The sequence below is a fragment of the Stegodyphus dumicola genome, chromosome X2, assembly GCF_044657685.1.
Source record: "Stegodyphus dumicola isolate Sdum_Otavi_A_Nest chromosome X2, ASM4465768v1".
NCBI lineage: Eukaryota > Metazoa > Arthropoda > Arachnida > Araneae > Eresidae > Stegodyphus > Stegodyphus dumicola.
In genome coordinates, this window is record NC_140781.1 from 18,559,135 (window position 1) to 18,583,706 (window position 24,572).

At 32.9% G+C, this 24,572-nt stretch overlaps 1 protein-coding gene and 1 long non-coding RNA gene across 2 annotated transcripts in view; one reads left to right on the plus strand and one right to left on the minus strand.

Annotated features, from left to right (window-relative positions):
* Positions 1–24,572, minus strand: part of LOC118182838 (uncharacterized) — a 312,802-nt gene that overhangs the window by 84,733 nt on the left and 203,497 nt on the right. The window lies entirely within an intron of this gene.
* Positions 19,697–24,572, plus strand: part of LOC118185152 (uncharacterized) — a 405,199-nt gene continuing 400,323 nt past the window's right edge. Inside the window, exon 1 of the mRNA XM_085810045.1 lies at positions 19,697–22,634. Coding sequence (XP_085666171.1) covers positions 19,732–22,634 — 2,903 coding nt within the window. The 5' untranslated portion in view covers positions 19,697–19,731. The remainder of the gene's footprint in view (positions 22,635–24,572) is intronic.

Here is a 24,572-nt window from a genome sequence, read left to right on the forward strand (position 1 = left end):
AATGCAAACATGGCTTTTTCTTCGTTGGAGATTTGTTTGCTCCTGATGAAGAGGGTCCTATGCCTTCGAATGCCTGTATGCCTTCGAAATGGATGAAGTCTTGACTAAAATCTACGCCAATCTTTGAAACCTCTATTCAGTTCTTGCTGTAATCAATAGCAAATCACTTTCGCAGATTATTATCATTCAGAATATTCAAGTTAGGAAATTAAAGTTATTTATTCCATAAATGCGAACGAAGTAAAATTAAAAAGCTGTGACAACTAGAGCATTTGCATTTCTCGGTACATATTCATCAGGGTGTTGGTATGCCAAGAAATGCAAAAGAATAAGATTGTTTCTGAGTCAACAGATGCAGAATTCAAACATAGTATATAAATTAAATGAAAAATAAACTGGCTTATTTTTTTGCATTTATTGGTGCACCAAACCCCCGAAGAAGGTATGCCGAGAAATATGAATCTTTTTCTTTACTTTTATCTTCAATTTGATTATTTTTACAGTCATTTCACGGCGTTTTTTGCAACATTTGGGGCCATTTCTTTTTCCATTTTACTAAACTGATTATGATATTTGAATTTGATTATGGCCACAAATTTACTGCAGCTTTAAGTGCGTAATTTCAATTTCGGTTTTATATATATTAAATATATATTAAATATATATATATATATATATATATATATATATATACGGATATATATTACCGTGAAAAACCGAAATCTGGAGAACGTCGACATTTTCCGGCGCATGTAAACATTCACATAATTTCTTGGTATATGGTCGAAATATTTCCTAATTATATGACTGATTTTATACAATTTTATTTATTGCAACAATTTAAACTGTTATGACATTTGTCTTCTAGGCTTCTCGTTTCGACTTCCGTCAGAGCATATCTGTGCTTATCAACATACACCGCTGATAGTCCGAATGTGCAAGAATATAACCAACTATTCGGTCTTTTACCGACATATTTGGTATGTGTTGACATTCGTCAGAGAATGTAGACATTCTTCAATTTCGTCTTTTGCTGTAACACACACACACGCATATATATATATAGACCAAAAAACCGTTAACCGTGACATAAAAGTCCGTTGGCGTTTTTAAGTTCAGTGATTCACTGAATAGTGTAAGTATAGAGGTAAAAACTGACACGCATGCTTTAAATGTCATGAGGTTTTATTGAAAGCAAAAAAAGTGCTTAAAATAGCCAACGGATGGCCCTTCATATGATAACAAAAGCAATAATTAGCAAATTAGCAATTGAGCTTTAGCAAAGACTTTATAACAGAAGTTCAATCTGTCGGCCGTCATCCGTCAACAATACCTGTAGTCGAGGGACAATGTTGTGAACAGCACTGTACAGCATATCTGTAAGTATGGTGAGAAACTGCCGTCGGATGTTAGCTTTTAGCATCCCTAATGATGTCAAACGATCGCGATTTCAGGTAACCCTACAACCAATAATCATACGGATTGAGACCTGGGGTCCTAGGAGACCAAAGCGTGACAGACTTGGCTGCTCAGCTTGCGATACTCACCAAACGATGTGTGCAAGATATCTTTCACACGTGTAGCGATATGTGGTGGAGAGCCATCCTACATAAAAGTCATACTTCCAACGTGTGGTTTATCAGACAGATTAGGGGTGATGCGGTTCTGTAACATATCAGCGCACTTGGCACCCGTCACACTGACAGCTTGAATTGCAGAACCACGCATTTCCTCGACGAAAAAGAATCCGATCACGATTGTTGTCATAAATCCACATCACACCGTGACCAACATTTCGAGACGAGGATAGAAAAGTGACAGTCATGAACGGAGTGATTCCCTCTCTCACTACAGCTCATTTCATGCACGATTCTCATGCGTTGTCACTGACATTTCATTTAGCTGCCCAACGCCGTATGTTGGCCTTTTTTTTTTTTTTTTTTTTTTTTTTTTGCAGCTTTTTTTTTTCTTTCCTTTCCTTTCTTTCTTTTTTTGCTTTTAATAAAACCCTATGTCATTTCAAACATGCGTGTCAATTTTTACCTCTCTATCTACATTATTCCGTGAATTATCGAATTTTCAAATGTTAACGGATTATGGGTCACCATGTATATTCAAGAGATAATAATTGAATCAAAATGCAATCACGGAAAAGAGCTAACTTCCGATCACGAAATACAGGTATCAAAAATTAAAACAAGAACATTTCAAAACTGTAACAAAAATACAATAAAACTCTTAAAGCAGTTCAGTCAAATTTATAAAACTGATATAAAATACGTAAAAAGGAGTGTTGAAAATTCCTCGATCTTTTTCAAAGAGTAGCTGAAGAATTTTCAACAGAACCACTCTTCTGAATTATATGTAGATGATTTTTAACACTGGAAACATCTGAAAATAAAAGGAAATTGCCAATTATGATAATTTAATTAAAATTAATCAAAGTGCTTTAAAAGTGCAACAAAAATTATATAATTTAATTAATCGTCAGGATGTAATTTGCTCCGATGTAACCCCAAAATAAAAATTATAAGTGTTTAAAAAAGATTATAAAAAGAATTCTTTAGAAAGAAATTGGAATAGTTATTGGGTAAATCGAAATCAATCTTCTAAACAAATATTAATTAAACATTAATGAAATTTTCGAATAAGAAGCTAGAAAAAACGTTGGGTTTGGGTAAATTAAAAGCAATTCTTCTAAACAAATATTAAAAGAAAATGGCTAACATATATATATATATGTATAGGTACTTACGTAATTATTTGAGCCCACCAGCGGCCGAGCGGTAAAGTCGCTGAACACTGGTAGTTCGGTCCGAGGTTCGAATCCCGCGAACGGGCTGTCTGCATGGGTGTTTTCGTGGTTTTCCCCATGTGTAACGTGTATACGAGCCAGTTTCTCTTAGAAAGTCCTCCACGAAGACATTCCTCCCCTTAGGCAGATAGCCCTAGTGTGCTTTGCCATAGTTAAATACACTTACGTATTATCCCGTCAACCATAAAATTTGGGGTTATCATCGAGCCACGGAAGTTGGAGGATATTGCAATTGCGCCAATGGTTTCTACGGAATTCTAAAGGAGCTAACCCTCTTTTATTTAATTTTATTTAATTAAACAATCAATATTAGATCAGCTTCATTTTTGCGTTTCGTAAAAAGCTTTCGTCTATTTCGACTGTTTTGTTAAGCCTTCCAATTTTATACAGGGAAGAACACTATGAGTACGCACTTTCGGCAAGTAATTTTTTAGTCCATTACTGTTTTGTCGGCCATGCGCAGCTGACCATATCGTGTCCATTAATGCACACGTTTTTGATGGTAGGATCCCATAACTTTTAAAATGAATCATTGGTTGTTGTTTTTCAGAAGACAGTTTCCAAATTTTAAACATTTCTTTTACAAAATGGAAGGAAAAACATAGCTGTAACAATTAATTTATATCTTTGTTCATGAAAATAAAATGTGACTTGTCGTGAAGTCGAGTTACATCAACAACGGAAACGTAGATGTTATGAGTGTGTTATGTCACCCTTATTCGTAACTGAAGCTAAATCGCGCTGCTTGGGGACAGTTTCACGGTCGATGGGTTCACGTAAGTGCCGATATATATATACTTGACTAGCTAACTAGGATTTGTACCCACTCCTGTAACTTAATGTAACTACGGGGGTCTCACCCGTTAGCTCGTATCCTCCTTGTCGGGCAGGAGACACCATTCTAGGAGGAGTCGCACTCTACGATTTTCAACACACCAAGCCCCGAAGCCTTTGCTAACATATAACCCTCGTGTGGAGGCGGCTTCTCAGGAAACCAAGCAGAATTTGGAGATATTTGGACCGTCGTCAAAACCAGTCGTCAAAACCAGTGATAAACCAGTCGTCAACCGTTGCCAAGGCTGCCTGCATACAGATCCTTTAGATAGCACAATAATATATATATATATATATATGTGATGTACCAGCTTTTGTCCGGAATAAATAGATTGGTGAAGAATCATAGATGTAGTCGTAGCTTAAATTATCAGACGATAAGTTTAAAAAACAGGATCCATTTATTATGTTTCAGGAGAAAATAGCAGTTACCAAAATTAAGATCTCCGGAGTAAATAAAAAATAATTACTAATAACTTTTCGTATGAAGTTTACTGCATCGTGACATTTAAAAAAAGCCCCCGATATTCCTTTGCGAGTCCTTTTATAGCCTCTGGAAAGACGGAGCTTCCAATAAATGACGTCAGCCATTCCAGTTCCATATATATATATATAGCTGTCCTGATTATCGTCAAGTATATATATATATATATAATTTATTTACTAAATACTGATTAATTGATTATATTATCTGATAAGTTTAATTATAGTAGGATTATCTTAAAAGAGTGAATCCATACTAGTAAGTTATATTTTGAAAGATGTTTTGAAGTAACTTGTAATTAAAATGTTAAAAATGTTTTAAAGGAGAATATATATATATATATTAAACTGTTTGAAATGTGCAACAGAACACACATTTCACATTTCAAACAGTTTACATTTTTTATTCACAATACCACTTAACTTTATTTTTCTTCAAGCAAACTTACATTACTTATTGATTGGCTCAGTTACTTAACTCCCTAAATAATTGATAATTACTACCTTTAGGATTTTTAATTTTTAATTTTTAATATTAATGTTTACAAAAAATTTTTTACTATAATAAAGATAGCAGCTTAACACTCAACTTTACCTACATAAGCGCCATCTATATAATTTGAACAACACTTTTGCAGACCCCAACACTCATATAGTAGGTAAGTTAGAATTAAAACTTACTATTTACTTGCTTTAAGTATTCTTTAAAATTTTTTATGTAGTATTTAAGTATTTTCTAAATATGAAATTATATTTTTAAATATATATTTGTTTTTTAAAATATTGTGAATTAGTTCTTTTTGTTTCTTATTGGTTTATATGGATTATGTCTAGTTCTTTTTTAGTTTCTTTTTATTGATATGCATATTCGTGTCGGGGAGGTTTCTGTAGACAAGGGTTTCTAAAATACATTGGTTTCTTATTATTTTTAGGAAAATAATTTTTTAAAAAATTTAATTTTTTGAAAAAAGTTTAATTCTTGACTTTACTTGTTTCTCAAGACTTCATTAGTATTTTCTTTTCAGAACTTTAATTCTTAATTATTAATTCTTAAATGTTAATTCTTAAATGTTAATTCTTAAATGTTAATTTCTAAGGGTACCACTTTATGGGTATTACTTTTGGTTTTGACTTTTACCCTTGCCTGCATGAATGACGAAACACGAATTGAATGATTGGAGAGTTAGGTTTGGAGGCAACTTCCCCTTGATAAGTCTGTCTCCTGCCTACTCAACGGTCATTCATTTATGCATTTTTAAAAAAGAAATTGTTTAATTTAATTTTAATTTACTAAATTAGTGAATTTATTTTCATGGATTGATTTTGCACTTGATTTGCTTATGCTTCTGAATTTAAATGATATTGTAGATTAGTTCGAGAATTAAATCTTTTATGTGTTTGCACATTTTTTTAAAAATTATTTTGGCTTTTTTCCTTTTTTTAGGATTTAAATTTGCTTTTTTACTTTTATACGTGTTAGATAAAAATTAAATTTAAATTTATTTAAATATATATATATATATATACTTGACGATAATCAGGACAGCTGTAAGTTGTACGCTATTCCTACATCGGTAACGGTTGCACTGAACCTCAGGGGGAAAATATGCAAAACTTGCAGAACAAAATTATTTGCTCTGTCCTAAATGTTCCATGATATTAAAAAAATTCTCCGAAATCACTGTAGTTTTGTAGAAACATTAGGATTTTTTTTTGAAGCAAGACATGCGAAAAATTAGCAATGGCCTCGGCGGGACTCGAACCTCGGATCTCTCGAATATCCGCCGAGTGTACTCACCATTACACCACGAAGACATGCTAAGAAGGCGAGAGAAATACCTTATATACTCCCCCTTTTAAAGGGCGACTGGGTATTACGTGACAGAGTCGCCAAATCCTGGTGAAGGAGAATCATCGTCCAGCATCTTTTTTAGTTCGGGCGCCACTGTAGAGACATTAGGGTTGTTTTAAAGCAACAGCTGGGAAAAATGAGCAATGCCCTTGCCGGGACTCTAGCTTCGGACCTCTCGAATACGCGGCGAGTGTGCTGACCATTACACTACGAAGGCATGCTAAGAAGGCGGTGAAAATACCTTATAGTTTAAAAGCAAATACTATTCGTAACACTATTCTGACTACTAACCCCAATTTCTTTAAAAGAGGTGATGGTTAAACATGCGCAGAAATTCGAAATTCATTGAATTACATCTCTGCTTTGGACAATACCTTGAACATATTGACAACACATTGAGCGCCTCTATATTGAACAATTTTTCGTAACTCTATAAAGTGTTATTACCGAATTATAAAGTCTCTTACTATATTTTATTTAGATCCTCATTTAATCGAAATATAGCTCAGTTTCTAAAGATCCGTTGGCGCTTTGGTGATATAAGTGATAGCACATCCAGTTAGTAGTTGGGAGATCCATGGTACAAATTCCTTCAAAGCATAGTTGTCTTCTCCGCTTTCTAGCTCTAGAAATTACAAATGTCTCTATAGAGAAGCTCGAATTAAAATGTGGTGGACGATAATTCGTCGCCATCAGTAATAGATTATCGATTAGATCTCGAGCTTTTCCCATATCGCCTTTTAAGTGCGTGTGGTGGTGTGGAGAAGAATTTAAGGAATTATAGCATTTCATTATGCGTGCTTTCGTAGTGTAAATCACAGAATATCTAGTTACTAATTGGACGATCCGTGGTTCGAATTTCAACGAGGGCATAGCTGATTTTTTATGTTTCTTGCTCCTGGGAGAAAAATAAATAATAAAAAAAAATAAAAAAAAACACGACTCTATAACCTAAGGGCATTTTATTACTTTAGAATTAAGGTACCGTTTTTCTTAACATTTTAAGCTTCCCCCCCTTAAGGGGACTCATACACCTTAAACCCCTCATGATCTTCGAATATGTGACTGTTGCAAGAATTGAGATATTTTATTTATTTTAAAAGCCATTACTTCCAACCTTTTACAGCTAATTACATAATATAGCTGCTTTGGAAACTAGTCACCAGAAAGTTTGTGTTGCCACAAATATTTTTGCAATTTAATCCTCTTTGTAATAAAATATTTCGCCATGTTTCCACCTTGCGCGCATTATATTTTATAAATGGCTAATGGTACATACTTGAAATTTGATGGAATTCTTTATATGGGCACTATTTTCTAACTGAACCAACAATCTGATGAATATTTTAATATTGAAAAATTTTATGGACGAAAACATTATAAAATATATTTTATTAACAAAATTTGTAAACTCAACTCAAAATAAAATAAAAATTTAACACGAAATTTTTAGAATTTTTGGTTCACAGTAGTTCCCAAATGTTATAAAAGCTGTATATCAAATATGGAATTAACTTATGAAACAGAATGTTTTAAACTGTGCGCGCAAGTTGGAAACATGACGGAAAATGTTGTCACAAAGCGGATTAAATTATAAAAATATTTGTGGCAACACAAGCTTTCTGATGACTATTTCAGAAAGCAGCTATATTATGTAGTCAGCTGTAAAAAGTTGGTAGTAATTGCTTACAGAATAAATAAGTCATCTCAATTCTTGCAACAGTCACCTATTCGAACATCTTATGGGTTTTAAGGTGTATGAGTCTCCTTAAACGGCGTGTGCTTGGGTATGTCGGGATCGGCCACTCCTAAGGCCAGAAGTGGCTGTCTCTTTATTATGGAGGCACCTAACAGGTGGGCCACCTTTGCCTCCTTTGAAGGGACAGACAATTTACATCCATGCCTTCTTCGGGATTCGAACCCTGGCCCTTCGGCATCACAGTCAGGCTCCCCTAACCACTATACCGTCTGGGTGGCACATTTTAAGCTTCATCGTGCATAAAAAAACTTTACTATTGCATTAAAAATATAACGCAATTTTATCGGTCATATAAGTTGTAGGTGTAATTAGCAAAGTAAGGGACTTGACTCCCCCCCCTGCGTAGTATCCTTTTCCTGCAGAAAGAGAGGATTTATTAGTCTCTCTTCCTCAAATCCTTCGACCTTCTTCTAAAATAAGGACTACTCTAAAGCTTTTACTAATTTTATATTAAACATTGATATGCATCTCTTCAGATGGATGAATGAATTGTGAAGGATCTTGCCAGCCTTAGCCTTCATGTAGCTGTGAATAATTTAATAGTAATAAATTTTAAAAATATAAAAATTTTTTCTGTCGATTAAATTTAGTATTTATCGGAACTAACTCAAAGAAACTATTTCAGATAACACTTCCTTCTCTTCAGATATCTCATGAAAATCATTTTTAGCAAAAAGAAATTTCATTTAACACCTCCTTCTTTTCATATGACCCGTGGCAATTATTTTTGGCAAATAAAAGCAGAAATGAATATTATCGCATTATCAAGCATATGTATTACAATATATTTACGTATATCTGCATAATTTACTTATACGTATGTATTATTTAAAGTAATGAATGATAATTTCTGGTTTTTATTTTTATTTCGGTTCTTATATCATTTTTGAAAGCAATTTGCATACATGAAATTCTTCAGAATTTCTCTCTGAAACTTCTTATTTTCATTTAAATTACGCAGAGGAAGTAGAATTGTTTGATTAATTGGTAAGATATACATGATTTTTGCATTAAAAAATTGGAAATTTGGCAAAGATAAAAATTTCACATTTTTTTGCAATAAATAAATAAATAAATAGTAGGAAACAGAAATTACTGTTTCTCTGCTCTTACAAACTACTGCAATAATATAGAAAAAAAAAGTAATCACATGTTTAATCCGCCATTAAAATTTCTGATTTATCTTTTAGTTGTTATTTTATTGTTTCTTTCCTGCAATATACGCAAGGTGGTATATACTTAATATTCAAAGCATCTTCAGAAGGACGTTATCTGAACTAGGGACGTCATTTACTGAATAATTACGCATAGCTGTATGTTGTTGTAACTAATGTTACGGAATATTGGCGTTTAAACGCGTTTTTGGCGTATCCTAACCAAATATTTCTTTTTCCATCTGGCACGTCTTTACACTTGAAAACTACCGAAAACGACAGTCAGTCGCTTAATCCTTCTTGCGTTTTGGGGGCGGGGTAGATTATTCTTCACTAAATGGATAGCATTAGTACTATATTTGTTTGAGTATCCCATTACTGGACTACTACAAGACCATTGTAATATTTACGCTTGACGATATGTGTCTCTCACTTACGTACGGATCCTCTTGTATACGAATCCTCTCCCCATTTATTCTTTAAATTCTTGTAATTCATTTAATCGAAATATAGTTCAGTTTATAAGGATTCACCCCATTTCTCCGTAGGCACTTTGGTGATATAAGTGACAGCACATCCAGTTAGTAGTTGGAAGATCCCATGGTTCAAATTCCTTCAAAGCATAGTTGAAGTTCTCCGCTTTCTCGCTCTAGAAATTCCAAATGTTTTGCGAACTCTTGTTTTTTTAATGAAGGGCCATATTGATAAAAATTTACGATCACTTAGTTGAACTACGCACCGGTTCCCCAAAAGTTATACGTAGATATATATACTTCTAATTACAGATCTTTTTAATGACTTAACTATTCATATTCTGCCATTTTCAAATTTAAAGAACTCAATTTTGTAAAAACTAATAAATGTAACTTTTTATAGCTTCCTTTGGATCCTATACTTATATTTAGAAAAATGTTATACTCGTCATAAAAAATATAGCCCCAAAGGTTTGACTTCCATAAAGCGCAAATTAGCCGAGATATTTAATTTGAAAATTTGCGATTTTTGACTTTATTAACAGTTTGCACTCAGGGGCGGTTAATAAATAAATTAGAATAATTTGAGGTTGATTTTTTAACGCCATTGCATGATTTTTCTTTCGTGATTTGCTTTTTTTGATTCATAATTTTGTGGCATTTGGTATGCCGAAAGAATTTTCACACAAATAATTTATAAGTTTCCTCAGAGTTTAAATTACGTTATTAATATTCTCACGCTGTTCTATTACTTTAGCTTCATTATCTGGTAAAGGAATTCATTAAAGTGGAAATTTTTTTATTATTGATTTATGCAAATAATTAATATTACGGGCTGATGCGTGCCAATCCTGAAACTTGCATTTTCAAGACCACTTTTTCTCTAACCTTTCGTGAATAAGAGCTCCATTTTGAAGAAAAAAATATATATAGATATTTATCAATTTTTTTAGAAAAAATTTGCACGACCATGCTCGTCACTTAATCTCTTAACATTAGAAATCTTTTTCTAAATGATCCTTTATTTTTAGTTACGTACGCGAACATTTCGCTCTTCAATTTGTGTACGGTCTCTGAATATGGTTTTTGAATTTAATATCAAATATCTCGGTCAATTTTTGCCCTATGAGAGTCATACTTTTCGAGTTTTAATTTTTATAACGAAAACAACATTTTCCTAAATAGGGACAGGAGGAATGTATCAAAAGTTACATTTTGCAGGTTCTACAAAATTGATTTTTTAAATTTAAAAATGATAAAATATGAATCTTTGTGTCATTCAAAATATTTTTGTAACTGACAGGTGTATGGCTATGATCAACGGTTGCGAAAATAAAAGAACGGGTAAGAACTTTTGTGTACACGATGTACACTTTGCATATATTATATTTACATATAGCATTGCTCTAACACAGATATTTTTAAACGAAATCGGACTTTTTCTGAAATGACACGCCGATTGTTTTCCATATTTTATTTCTACGATTCAAATTACACCCAAATATTTAATTTTCTAAAATATAGTGAGAAACTTAACGAGAAATTTAAAAATTTATGTTGGGCCTTTTTTTCAGTTTGCTCCAAGAGTAATTCACTTGACGAAATTTTTAATTTATAGTAACTTATTTTCCTTTCCCTTTTTTCATTATGCACGAGAATGAAAAAAAGGTGCATCGCTCATTTTTGCATATATTTTTAACCGAGTGCGTAAAGCACATTTTGCATTATTCACGCTTATAACAAATATGCCAAATATGAAAACTCACCAATATATAAATTCACGCATATCTTTGCAAATTTTGAATAAATAACTCTATTTTTTTGCAGGTGCGCCTAGAAATACATCTACTTTTAGGTGATGGCAAAAATTTTATAATTTATAATTCAAAAATGTTTCGAAAAGTGTATAAAAATTACTAAATACAAATTTCAAAAACAAATCATAAAATAGTTACGAATTTTATTTGGATTGAAACAAATTTCGAATAGTGAAGGAATCTAGTAAGTTTAATAAAAAAGAGGTATTACTAAATATATACCAAATTCAATTAACACTAAAAAGCTAGAATTTTGAGAGCTAATAGTTTGAACACTACTCTTGCAATTTTTACAAAACTTGACATTTTGGCATAATTTAAGTCGTAGAATCTAAGTATGGGAAAAAAGTCGATGTGTCATTTCAGAAAGAATCCGATTTTTTGACGAAACACCTATGTTAGAACAGTGCTGAATTATAAATCAAAACTATATCCAAAATCGCGCTTTCGAGACATGAAAAACGCAAGTTAAATTTTATCAATCGGCCTATTAGAACGAGAGATATAGATGTATGGTGTATATTTAGAAAGCAAAAGGAAAAAAACGTAGGCTTATTCTCCAGTTTGTGATACGTGTGTGTGATTATAGCAAAGCCTCGAGGGCTATCTGCCTAAGGGGAGGGATGCCTTCGTGGAGGACTTTCTAAGGGAAACTGGCTCGTATAGACGTTACACATGGGGAAAACCACGAAAGCGCCCATGCAGCCAGCCCGTTCGCGGGATTCGAACCTCGGACCGAACTACCAGTGTTCAGCGACTTTACCGCTCGGCTGCTGGTGGGCCCCATAGTTTGTGATACGACTAATGTAGATCAGTGAAACGATTGGTGCGAAACGAGTCAGTAGACGCAGGAGGGTTTGGTTTGGTTTATTCGATTACGGCAAAGCACATGAATGACTATCTTCCTAAGGGGATGCCTTCGCGGAATGTTTTCTAAGAGAAATTGGCTCGTATACACGTTACGCATCGGGACAACCACGAAAACACCCTTGTAGCCAGCTCGTTCGCCGTGGTTCGAACCCAGGACTGAATTATCGGTATTCAGCGACTTTACCCCTCGGTCGTTGGTCGGCCCGGTGTGGAAGGGAGAAAAAAATTAGTCATAGTTCAACAAGCCATAGTTCATAGCGTCGCTTGACAGTGAGCCTTATGCAAATTAAACAAATTAACTATGAGTACCTGTTTTTCACCAATTTTCTTTCACTAGTTCATAAGCAATATTTCACAATTAATCGCTATTCTGGTAAATTTCACATTTATTGGCATCTATTTCGTAACTACGATAATTACGTATCCAGAGTAATAACCAAAACTATGTAAGTATTTTTATTTTTGTGGCAAATATAACTTTTTCCTCTGCTGTGCTTAAAACGTTTAATCATTTTTGAGCTTCTACCTTTTCGTCTTCTCCCCAGAATGTAAATTATGTGAATTTAAGTAACAAGTCAAAATGTAGGCTCAGAGAGACAGAGATTTGGCAACTTAGCTTCGGGACGCTGTAATGCTTATTCGGCCTACTGGTGTACTGTGCTGATTTTTCGTGATTTAGCTTTCATTTGAAGCCCGGGATTATGCTGGTTCTTCGTGTTTAATATACGATTTCTAAATAATTGAACAACTGATGGATTCTCAGAACCGCAAGCACTAGAAACTAAATTTTTTGTTAATTTTATTTGTGTAATCTCAAGTTGAAGAGCTGTTGAATGTTTTAGTTGTTTTTTATACGATAATGCTATCACTAGAGTTTTATGGATTCTAAGCAAGGTTCGGGACGAAAATTCGTCTAGTTTAGTTTTATTCATTGTTTAAATAGAGTGTAATTAAAGCATAACATTATAATTGCATCAGTTTCCACCAACTAAATTTGAAAAATTGCCCGAAGAAAATTAACGGTATAGTTTAAATGCACGAAGACTGAAAAAATAAATAAAACATAATATAACAAACAAATTTAATAAAAAAAAAGAAAAGAAACTCATTATCCTGTAAATAAACATGCGTTTCTCGTTTCATAAATCTGCTTCTGAAACACCACCAATATGAGTGATTGACCACTGAATAATTCCTTTATAACAGGGTAAACTTTATGAGAAATATCTTACCTTTGATGTTTTCGCTTTCAATGAGCTCTTTTTTGTACAAAGTAATAGGGGGACCGTAAAGTAATGTCGCATTTTTACATTAAATTCAAACGAATAAATTTGTAATAAGTTTTTATTTTTAAGCAATAATATAATCACCCTCGTTATCAGCAACCTCTTGCCATATAGTATGCAGATTTCAATCCCAGACCGATAAAAATCAATTGGTTTTTGAGTAAAATATCTCGAGATGGCATTTTGGACGTCATCCAAATTTTCAAATTTTTTGTCACTAAGAAAATGTTTTAGGGATTGGAATAAATGGAAATCCGAGGGTGCGATATCGGGCGAATATGGTGGGTAAGGCAGTACCTCCCACCCCAATTCATTATATTTTTCCAGTGTTCGTCTTGCACAGTGCGGCCTTGCATTGTGGTGTTGCAGAATGACGCTTTTTCCGTTAACAATCGCCGAATATTTTTCGATTAAAGTTTGGTTCACTAGATCCAATTGCTCACAATAAAGGTCTACATTAACAGTTTTTCCAGGTTTCAGCAATTCAAAATGAACAATTCCGCGAATACTCCACCAAACACCCAGAAGCGCCTTTTCGGGATGTAAACCCTTTTAAGTCCTATTAAAACTGCCTTTTGAGTTTTGGATTATCATATGGGACTTATTTTTTGTCTCCACTAATCAAACGATCAAAAAATGGTTCTGTATGGTGCCGTTGAAGCAATACGTGTCCTATGATGGATAGGTTGACTTTGTTCTTTTCGGACGGATTATGGGGGACTCAAACACCTGCTTTGCTTATTTTTCTATTCTGCTCTAAATGTTCGTGGATGGTCGACCAAGGTTAGTTAAGAGTGTTTGACATGGATTTGCTTCCACTTCTGCCTTTAGCATGTTGTTGTCGACATGCGCAGAAACGACATTACTTTCCGGTCCCCCTATTAAATTTCAGTTGAGACAATCCATCAATAACCGTACACAAAATCCACCTTTGAAAATGTCGTTTTACTTTCCTTATTTTATCTTATCGTACAGAGATGCCAATTTCCATTTTAAGTATATTATTTATTTCTGAAAGATGGAAAAAAACGGAAAACAAAAATCTAGTGATTATTGGTTTTAGGACTGATTTATTCAATATACTTTCTTTCACCATTTTCTGTTATACCTGAATTTAATTTCGTTATACCGGTTAAATTCATTTAATCGTGATTTTACAAAAAAATCAACTTAAGCCACTTCTACTCTTGTATACAATGTACATTACAGAAAAGAAAAGACAGGAGCTGCACTTCTGCGGAATTTACTAAATGTGTATTCAGCTGTTACTCTCAGTTTAATTGTTGTTCACCACAATTCATTCTAAGTGTAAATTCAAAAGCTTGAAATTCTTTCAAATGCTTTAAAAATGCATTTTATCTTTGCAAAAAACTCGATATTTATTGTGAAAAAAGTGCCTGATTATCAAAGTGAACAAGGAAAAAGTCTTGTGATTATTCCTCACAACTAATAAGTAACTTTTGGCTCAGTACAACTACTATCTTTCACTCATTTCGCAACTTTTAAAGGGAATACGACGCGAATGGAGTAAAAGATTTGTCACTGAAAACTCTCAGTTCTTAAGACAGTTCTTGAAGGACTGTTAATTCCAAAGACAATTATCATCAAGCATAGTCTTCATTAATTGAGAAAATCAGAACATCGTTAAACATATTCCTCCTTCATTTTCACGACGTACTTCTTTTCATGAAGCATAAAAAGCATAAATAAGTCCCATGTTTTCAGGTCCCACACGTTTCGGAGTGACTGAATTACAGTGCCATTGCAAATCTAAGCAATTCAGTTACAATACGAATGCTCTTCCATTGCAATTGGGATCACTTGTAATGACAATTAAAGCTATTACACTGTAATTGTAATTATATAAGTCAAGCAATAACAATGTAATTTCAGTTAAAATTAATTCAACTACAATGTAATGGTATTATAAATCGTATAATTACAATGTAACTGCATTTGATTTAATTACACTGTAATTGCAATTACAATTAGTTCAATTACTATAATTATAATTGCATTACAATTACAAGTACGTTAAAATAATAGCCGCAGTTATAGTATACATCAACTAGGATTCCAATGTAATTACAAATAAATTTGTTAGTACTCGTCGTATATTGCATCTTGATGGAAGCTCATAATTTTTGTTATTATATAAAATATTGTACTTATTATTTTTACTTATGATCTAAAATATTGTGGGGAAAACAAAATCTGCATACACTATAACGCCTATGAAATTGAAGGACTAAATGAACGTAAATAATGTATAAGTCACATTCGGAAAGTGCTATCGATACGCGATATATAAAATCTTAAACATTCATGTGCCCTCGAGTGCAGAGTTTTTTAGAATGTTCTCATTTCACAAAGCTTAAGATCTTTAATTTATTTTTTAAATTTAAGCTATCTTTTATTAGCTGAACAAAGTTGGTGATTCATTGTAATTAATTTTATTGTTAAAACTGTAATTAATGCAGCTATAATTACCGTTATAACATAATGGCATTTACAATGTAACTGCAAACTCAATTTAATTTTTAGCTTAGCAGAGACCAAGTGGTTAAGACTTCTTACATTATTTGTAGATCGACCCCGGATAACCTTTGTGTGCTTTTCTTAAAAAGTGGAAAATAGATGGTACAGATGGAATCACTTGTAAGTAAATAATGTTTTTAATATTAATTTATTAAAAATTTATGTTGTATTTAATAATAAACTAATTAGCACCCAGCATCCTTACGGGCAATCTTAGTACACTTAGCAATTAAGCAATTGGATAAGAGTCATGCTTCTTCCAGCTAAGGTAGCTAAGGTAAAAAAAGGTAATTCAAACAAGAAGACTAAATGAAGTTTTCGTGATTTATTTTTCATGTGTAATATTCTTTTTTCTTTCTTTAAAGATGTCCCTTAACAATTCAAAAACAAAAGCATCTCATTCCATAGGCGTATAGTCTTTGTTTGCTTTCCCTTAATTAAATCCACATATTTGTCGGCGAACACCATAAATATACATATTTATTTAACAAAATTATGCGTAATTAGTCCTATATTGAACAGCCATAATTAGTGTCTTTAAATGCACTCCGCTTTAACTGTATTTCTTTTGCAAATTTACTGAAAATGTATGAAGCATTTAACAAAGGAAAGCTGTAGTGCATGCAGAAATTAACCAATATGATTCTAGACGGAACATACTAATAATTTTCTTATATGCTATTGTAAGGATCTTAAGTTTTACTAACGTTTATTTTATTTTAAATCTTTACTATCACTTCTTATTTTCTACTTCCGGCCAGAATTATAAGCGTTAACGTATTTATGCAAAGTTTGTCTGGCGAACGCCAAGTATTTAAGTTGTGGCTTTTTGCCAAACGAGAGAGAGGAAGCAGTTAGTCGAAGCAGGCCGCTTACCTTAGAAGTTTTACTCAGTTGCTGGTTGCCTTCCAGGCCAGAGGTTTAATCCTCTTGATAACTTTAAACGTATTGTAGTGTTCACAGTTCTCTGTACTACATACGGCTTCCTGTTAATATAAGGCCAATCTTCCACGTTTATTATTTCAAAGTTAAGAGTTTAGTTTTATTTTTATATTTTTACGTTTAGACCACAAGTAGTGGGTCTTTGTATTCCGAAGTACGGAAGTTATTGTAAATAGAGAAAAAAATAAAGGGTTTTGTATACCCTTCTTGTGTATCCTGTCTACTTCCCACAGTTATTGAACATAGCTTTAGTAAGCTCTCTGTTCCGAGTCAGGTCCTTGCATGTTCCCGAAGAAAGTAAGACAGAACATTGAGCCTGATACTATTATTACTTTATTTTATTTAAAAACTCGGTATGCAAAATGGTGAACCATTTCGGATGTACTGTTATTTACTGCAATTTTCATTTACGATCGCTATTTCACTAAGCTATGTAACAGAAATTATCAGAAACAAATACTTTGCTATTTAAGTAATTATAATTACCAACTGCAATTACAATTACAATTATGTTCGAATTGTAATTACTTTCATAATTACACTGCAATTGTAAATAGATTATATAACTGCAACTCCACTGTAATTTTAATTAGATTATGCAATTACTTGGTAATTATAACTGCAGTGGGATTGGAATTGAATTTTAATTAGATTTCCCAATTACTATATAATTGCAATTTGATTATACAATTACCTTGTCATTATAATTACAGTATAATTGAAATTACATTGTAATTGCAATCAGATTTCAAAATTACAGTGTAATTATTGTAACGTTCCATTATGGTAATTAAACCCCTTATATGATTTAGAGCTTTACTGTCACTTCTCCTCTCCGTTTCTATGATTAATTAGTTCGCATGTATTTAAACTGAGGTTTTTAAAAGATTGTAAGTCACAGCGTGTTCTGCTCCTCGAGCCACGTTACTTATTTGCTACTAGCTCAGATAAGAATTGTAGACTTCTGCCTTGCATTATAATTGCCGATATTTGAATATCTATGCAGGTTAGGTTGTGAGACAATTTCGCGTTTAATTGAGTTGTGTAGTCTTTGACTACTTGTTTATTTTAAGTTTGAACTTACTGCTATTTATGTTACCTCGTCATAAGTGCTGGCTGAGTTGTAAAGCAACAGGTGCACCTTCCGTTCTTCTAATGATCTTTTACACCCTTCTCAAGGTTTACTTGTTATTTTGGACTTCGAGACAATTCGCTTAAAGTTTACCAAGAGTTTGGGCATTAATTGATGATTGTGAAACATACCAATTTGCATACTATAATTACATTGTAACTGCAATTACATCGTAATTTTGACTGAAAAAGGAACTACTTTGTAATTGCAATTACAAAGTGATTGCACAAGCTTATTACGGCTACAATGTGAGTACAATGCTCCAATTAAATTTGCTCCAATTACAATTACAATATAATATTAATTGTAACTGCAAGTACATTTTACCCAAATTTGGTTCAATCCAAGTCCAATGGGCTAGCTGCATGGTTGTGTCCTGTGGTTTTCCTCATGTGTAATGCGAATATGAGCTAGTTCCCTTTAGAGATTTCTCCACGAAGGCATCTCATCCTTAAGGCAGATAGCTGCCGTGTTCTTTGCCATATTGAATAATCTAATAGACATTTTTAGCTCAAGTAACAAAATCGATCTAGTAATATTGTCTCTTATGAATAGAACCAAGGCAGACAACATCTAGTCTCAGATGAGTGTAGAGGCTTCAGATCACATAATGTACTTTTTAGTCAACATTAAGTAGTGTGTCCTTTAATAATAAATTCGATGAATGATTTAAAGACATATTTACTTCAAATTAACTTTTGTGAATAGCTTTGCAGATAAAATAACACAGAGACCAGAAGTAATACTGAAGAAACTCAAAATGCTATTTTCGAGAATTTTTTTCTAAAATAATTATGGCCTTAGATTATAATATGAATAAATGATGAAACTTCGCTCTTCACGCGAAGCAATGTGTTTACCGAAACCAATTTCCAACTGTGTGCTTCTCACATCTGTGAACTGTATTTTCTAAGAATAAAGTAGAAAAATATACACGTATGGAAGAAATACACAGTCAACTATAACAAAAATATTTTCTTAACTATACAGAGAGTTCCAGAAAAGGAATCCTTGGTTGCATACCTTCAGAACTGCTATCAATTGCCTCTCACTATTTTGTTTACTTGTTAAGACGTATCAGAAAGGTCAGATATCTATATTAAATATGAAAATAGAGACTATTTTCATGCTACTGTATTTAAAATATTTGAAACCCATCTGTTGAGAAAGATTGCGTGTATGTTTGTATGTTTACGCATCATAGTAGTGGAGATATTTAAAATCATCTGTATCCAGTTGTTCATAAGTAAAAAAATATAATACAATAATGAAACAATAATTATACGCACAATCGTTCGCTTCAGAATAAAGAGAAAAACTGTTTCATATGTCAAGCATTGATAATTTTGCTGGAAGAAAGGATGAGCAACATACACGTGTTAAAATTTAGGTAGAGGATTAAGATTTAGTTTTTCTAATAATTAACAACTTAAAGTTCATTGACTAGTGATGTAGTAGACACAAATAACGTTTTCGTAACATAACATTCTCTATAAAAGATCTGAATAAAATACTTCTGAATACTTTAAATCATATAGAAAATATTCATACGTAAGTCGCAAAATTTCGTTTTCTTTATTTAGCTTTATAATATTTGAAATACTTGAGGGCGCTGTGCTCTTGAGCTGTATGTATTTTTCCTCAAGGAACGTAGCGGTAAGTTGCAGCTGGGTCAACAAGACACAGATTAGAGCATTCGCCTCCATCTAAGCTAAAACCGTTTGCGCCGCTGTAGTAACGATTACAAAAATCTTTCTTATAGCGGCGATCTTACCAATGTCACAGAACGAAGGCTTTCGTACTCTTGGGGCTTCAAAAAACGCGTCAACGAACATAAAAACTTTAAAAAGCTTAAGAAATAGTAGATATGCTGCAACAAACGTTTCCGAGACGCCTACTATTGGTTCGAGGCTCTTTGGCTTGGAAAAAAGTGATACTTCTTCCCCAAATATCGAACAAATTTCACCTGAGAAGCTGAATCCCAGACTGGGTAGTATTCTAGATAGAAGTCCTAAAAGAGACGTGAAGAAACCGCTTCCGTTTGAAATAGCTGATGTTCGAGCTACGACATTCAATCATCCACGCCAGACATCGTCTCTTCCGCGAAATGTTGTAAATGCACCTATTTTGAAGTCGAAAATTCTTCCCACCGCTTTAACATCTTCAAGAAAGGTTACAGAAAAATCTCATTCAGCGCAAATAAGGAAGCCACCGTCATTTGCCACTGAGCAAATATCGCCTTCATCTGGATATGAAGAATTTAAAACTTTGCATTCTAAAGTTACTAATCCTATTGATCGATTTTCTTTAAAAAATACTCGACACTTATCTTCTTCCCTGAGTCAACTGAATGCTGATAATACAAAATCTGGAACTGACAGAAAAGACAGCTCAGCTAAAAGGTACAGTGGCTTATTAGCGTACGAAATACCATCAGTGACAGAAAAACGGGGAATTTTCGAAGTACAGTCAAAGAGCTTTGAATCCCTATCTAAACTCCCAAATGTTTCGCAAGAAAAAACGCATTTTTCAAACCTACCTAAAAGTGAAATACACAAACATTATGATGAAGACAGTAAACAAAACACTTCCTTACAAAATTATTTGCCTGATTATAATGACAATAAAAATGAAAAGAAAAACGAAAACCTAGAGTTATCTAATATACAGAGTAAAGTTTTGGCCCTGAATGAAGCCGGTTCAAATACATTTCAAGATAAATCTGACTTAAAGAAGTTCACAAATAATGCCCTGAAGAGATTCTACCCTCCTCGGGGATCTAAATTGCTTGAGAAAGAAAATGTTTTATTGAAGAAAAATTCTGATATTTATCAATCTCCATTAAAAGATATAATATCAAATACCCAGCCGGATAATCTAGGTGTTCAAGATATAGCAAATGACAATGAAAATAATACGGGTATGGATAATATGCAGCAGCAAGAAATACCAAAAAGAGATCTTAAAAATATTAGCCCTTTATTATCTAAAAGTGAAATTTATGCTCCTGTTTTTAACGAATTAAGTTCGAAGGATCAGAGCAGAGAAATATTAAAACTGAATCCTAATTATGACAAAGAAATGCCAGCTGTCAAAACGTTAGCCAAACAACAAGACAGCAACAGTTTTTCCATACCAGGTGGACCAAGAATAGGAAGCAATTTTAGTGAAGCAAGTTCGGATACTCAGGTAAAAGGAATATTTAGACCAAAATATGAAAACCTTAGCATAAATTCTTCAGTAGGTAATGAAATGCAATGCAAAGAAATATCAAGGTCTGGAAGTGAAAATATCCCTTCAATATCAGATACCGAAAAGTATCTATCTATGTATCCCATGACAACACTTCCTATTAAGTACCGTGGACTTGAAAACAAAGCAGTTAGTTCGCTGACTGCTGCACAAGAAAGTACTTTGTCTAAATTCAAAGCTGAGGAAATGTCTGATTCCTCAGAATTTTCTCAAGCATTTATGAATAGTAGAAGCTCAAAAAGTCACGAAATATTCCAAGGAAGACAAGAATTATCAAAGATTTCACGTTTTTCGAAAGATAATATTTCTTATGTGAAACTACAAAATCAAGAAAGAAGTTCCCAGAGTAAAGAAATGAATGTAGAAAAGTCGATTAATGCAGCAAAAAGTAACTCAAATGACAGTAGCTTAGTCAAACTGGATTCAGAAGACAGTTATCCCTGTTTTGCAAACTCTGTTAAAACAGATGTGTTCTTCGAAGACCGAATAGTAGATAACAGTTTACAAGCATTCGAAGAAAAGAATCAGGAAGCATTTACTTCTAGCAGTCAGTCAGTAAATGAAATGATGGAGTCTTCCGTCATGGAAAAACGAATAAAAAGCTGTGGGAAAAGCGCGGTACACCACAGGAAGGAAGCGATACAGGAAGCAGTAGCAGTTCAAAAAGCGAAGTCTTTCAAGACCATTCAAGAAGAATTTATTTCCGATCAAAGTGAGAGGAGTTTAAATGAAAAGGATTTAATTTCACAGAAGTCAATCATGTCCCAAAATAATATTAAAGAAAATGACAAACTTTTAGCCACGAAGAACATGGTAGCTTTAGAAGATATGCTCGACTTCAAAGAAAATTCAAATGATCTGCAAAATATTGCCTCAGAACTGGATTTTGAAAGTAACCGTTCTGCTTTCTCAGGAAAATCTAGAATGGGAATATTTTCTGCTCACGAGAAACAGGAACAGCAAAGATCTTTCTCTAAACGAGAGCATACCGAATTCCAATCTTTAGATAAAAGCCCTGATTTCTCATTCAGTGACAGAAGAAGAGGAGTTTTTGAGAGACCAAATTTTCATTCGACTGACTTCCAGGATGATGAAACCGCCGCTGAGCGAAAAATTAGTTGGAATCATTCAGTGAGTCAAATAGATGAAAAAATGAATGAAAATTTTAGTGCGCAAGAGGAAACTAATTTTACTGAGGACAATAATGTTCAAAGTGAATGCAGAGACTCTAGCTCAAGATTTGAAAAAGAAATGAACAAGGAAAATCATATGTACAGCAAAGTGAGTTCAAAAAGTGCTGCCATTCGGACTGAGAGGTTACAAAGGTCAATCGTTCTCAACCAAAGATCATCATCTTCTTCTTCTACCGTTACTAAAAGGATGCAGATAGGCCAACGTACGATCCAGAGGACTTCAAGATACACACGGTAAGTCATTAGTTTATTATGTTACCTATTCTCTCACAAAACATGCCTGTAATATTTCAGTCCAGCTATAGTATGTGACGGCTTATAATTTTGCACTAAACTCTAGCAGAGTTTGGTACTTCGCGATCAATAATAAATTATTATTAAATAATAAATTAAAAAAGCAATATTTGGATTGTAAGACTGAAATAATTAGAAAACTGCAAAGTAATATATTTTCGTTGAAAAGTGTGTAAAATGCAAAAGTGCTATGTATGTAAGAGTAATAAAAAACACATCTCCTCTTCCTTAAATTACCTGGAATTTTAGGGACCTACTATAAAGGAACTATGAAAGAATATTGATATTATAAGAAACTGTTAAAATCTCGATAATTCATGCACGTCCAAGACTCTAGATGCTTTCTCAATACTTCTAGATAATCTCGCAAGTTAAATTTATTCCTTTTAAAGGATACTTTTATCTCTCACATGTAATAAATTTCGCTACTTTAGATTCTTAAAATTTATTAAAGCATTTTGTTAATTTTTTATTATTTTACTTTCGCTTAAAAACATGCAATTCTAAAAGTTACCTAAATTCCTTAGAAAGAAAATACTGTACTACAGTAATATGCTAAAGAGCTAACGAATGCTAATAAAATTACCTCCTTTATACTATACAAAACTATTTCCATTATCATTATGTAAATGAAGTTTTATTTCAGAATGGCTGAAAGCTAGCATTTTAAAACACAAGTAACTACAAAAAGTACTGTATTATATAATGTACAATTTTAGGAAGAGTCATGAATATTAACGATTTTTATTATCGACACTATAATTTGAATAAATAGTTGCGAAATTATCAAAAAATTCACAATGAGAGAGAAGACATTCTTTCTTTTAGAAAAACGAATTGTTGATCCACTTGTATATTTCTAGGCAATCAAATTGATAAAGCTACATTTAATGAAAACTAAATAAGGATTATTAAACAACAGCTATGTGAAAGGCATGAATAGGAAACCTGCTTGAAATGAATCAACATCAGTTACTGCAACAAGTATACATCTTAATAAAAAATTATAATACATAATATTAAAATATGCATATGCATTTATATATTCCACTATCTATGTCACTTATCCCTCTCTCTGTCTCTCTCTATATATATCGTTATATATATATAAATGTAGCAAACTATTGCATTCTAAAGATGAAACTAAATTTAAAACAAATATCTTTCCATGTACACTTTCCATATAAGCACACCCTTATATTTAAATACTGTTGTTATATATTGATCCAAGGAACTCAGATTCGCTTGATAAATATCAAAATAAATGCATAATTCATTTACTGACGAAGCTTGAATAGTTTTGGTTCATATGATCCATGTAAATTCTCTTTCTTTTCGTTAGCGCTGATGATTGAATAAAAACTTTATATCATAAGCTTCAAACGAAATAAATCTTATTCGATTGGAGAAAATTTCAAATTGTAAATAAGGATAAAAAGAGAAGACACTGCCATATAAAAATTCTAAGAAGAATTTTAAAATATAGAAAACATCGCTGAAACGCTTCGGCTATTACCTTTAAAATTATCCCCTTTATCTCCCTGATTTTCAAAATTTTTTAACTTATTTACGTATTTATTAAGTTTCTACTGCATTGATGTCCTGTTAGCTGGTGTTATCTTTAGAGTACTCAATAAATTGGTGGGTGACATGAATTTCTTACTTCTAAATTGTTGTCGAAATAAACCTTATTTTGTATGGATTGTGTTTCCATTTTCTACTGCGGTTTTGTTTTAACTTCATAAATGAAGACTTTACCCAGGTTTTGAATTTGATTATTATACAAGTATTCGATTTCTTGGTCCAATGAATAAAGTGTATAGTATTAATATTGCAGTTACAGACTTTACGGCACACTGTCGCACACATCTAGTATAA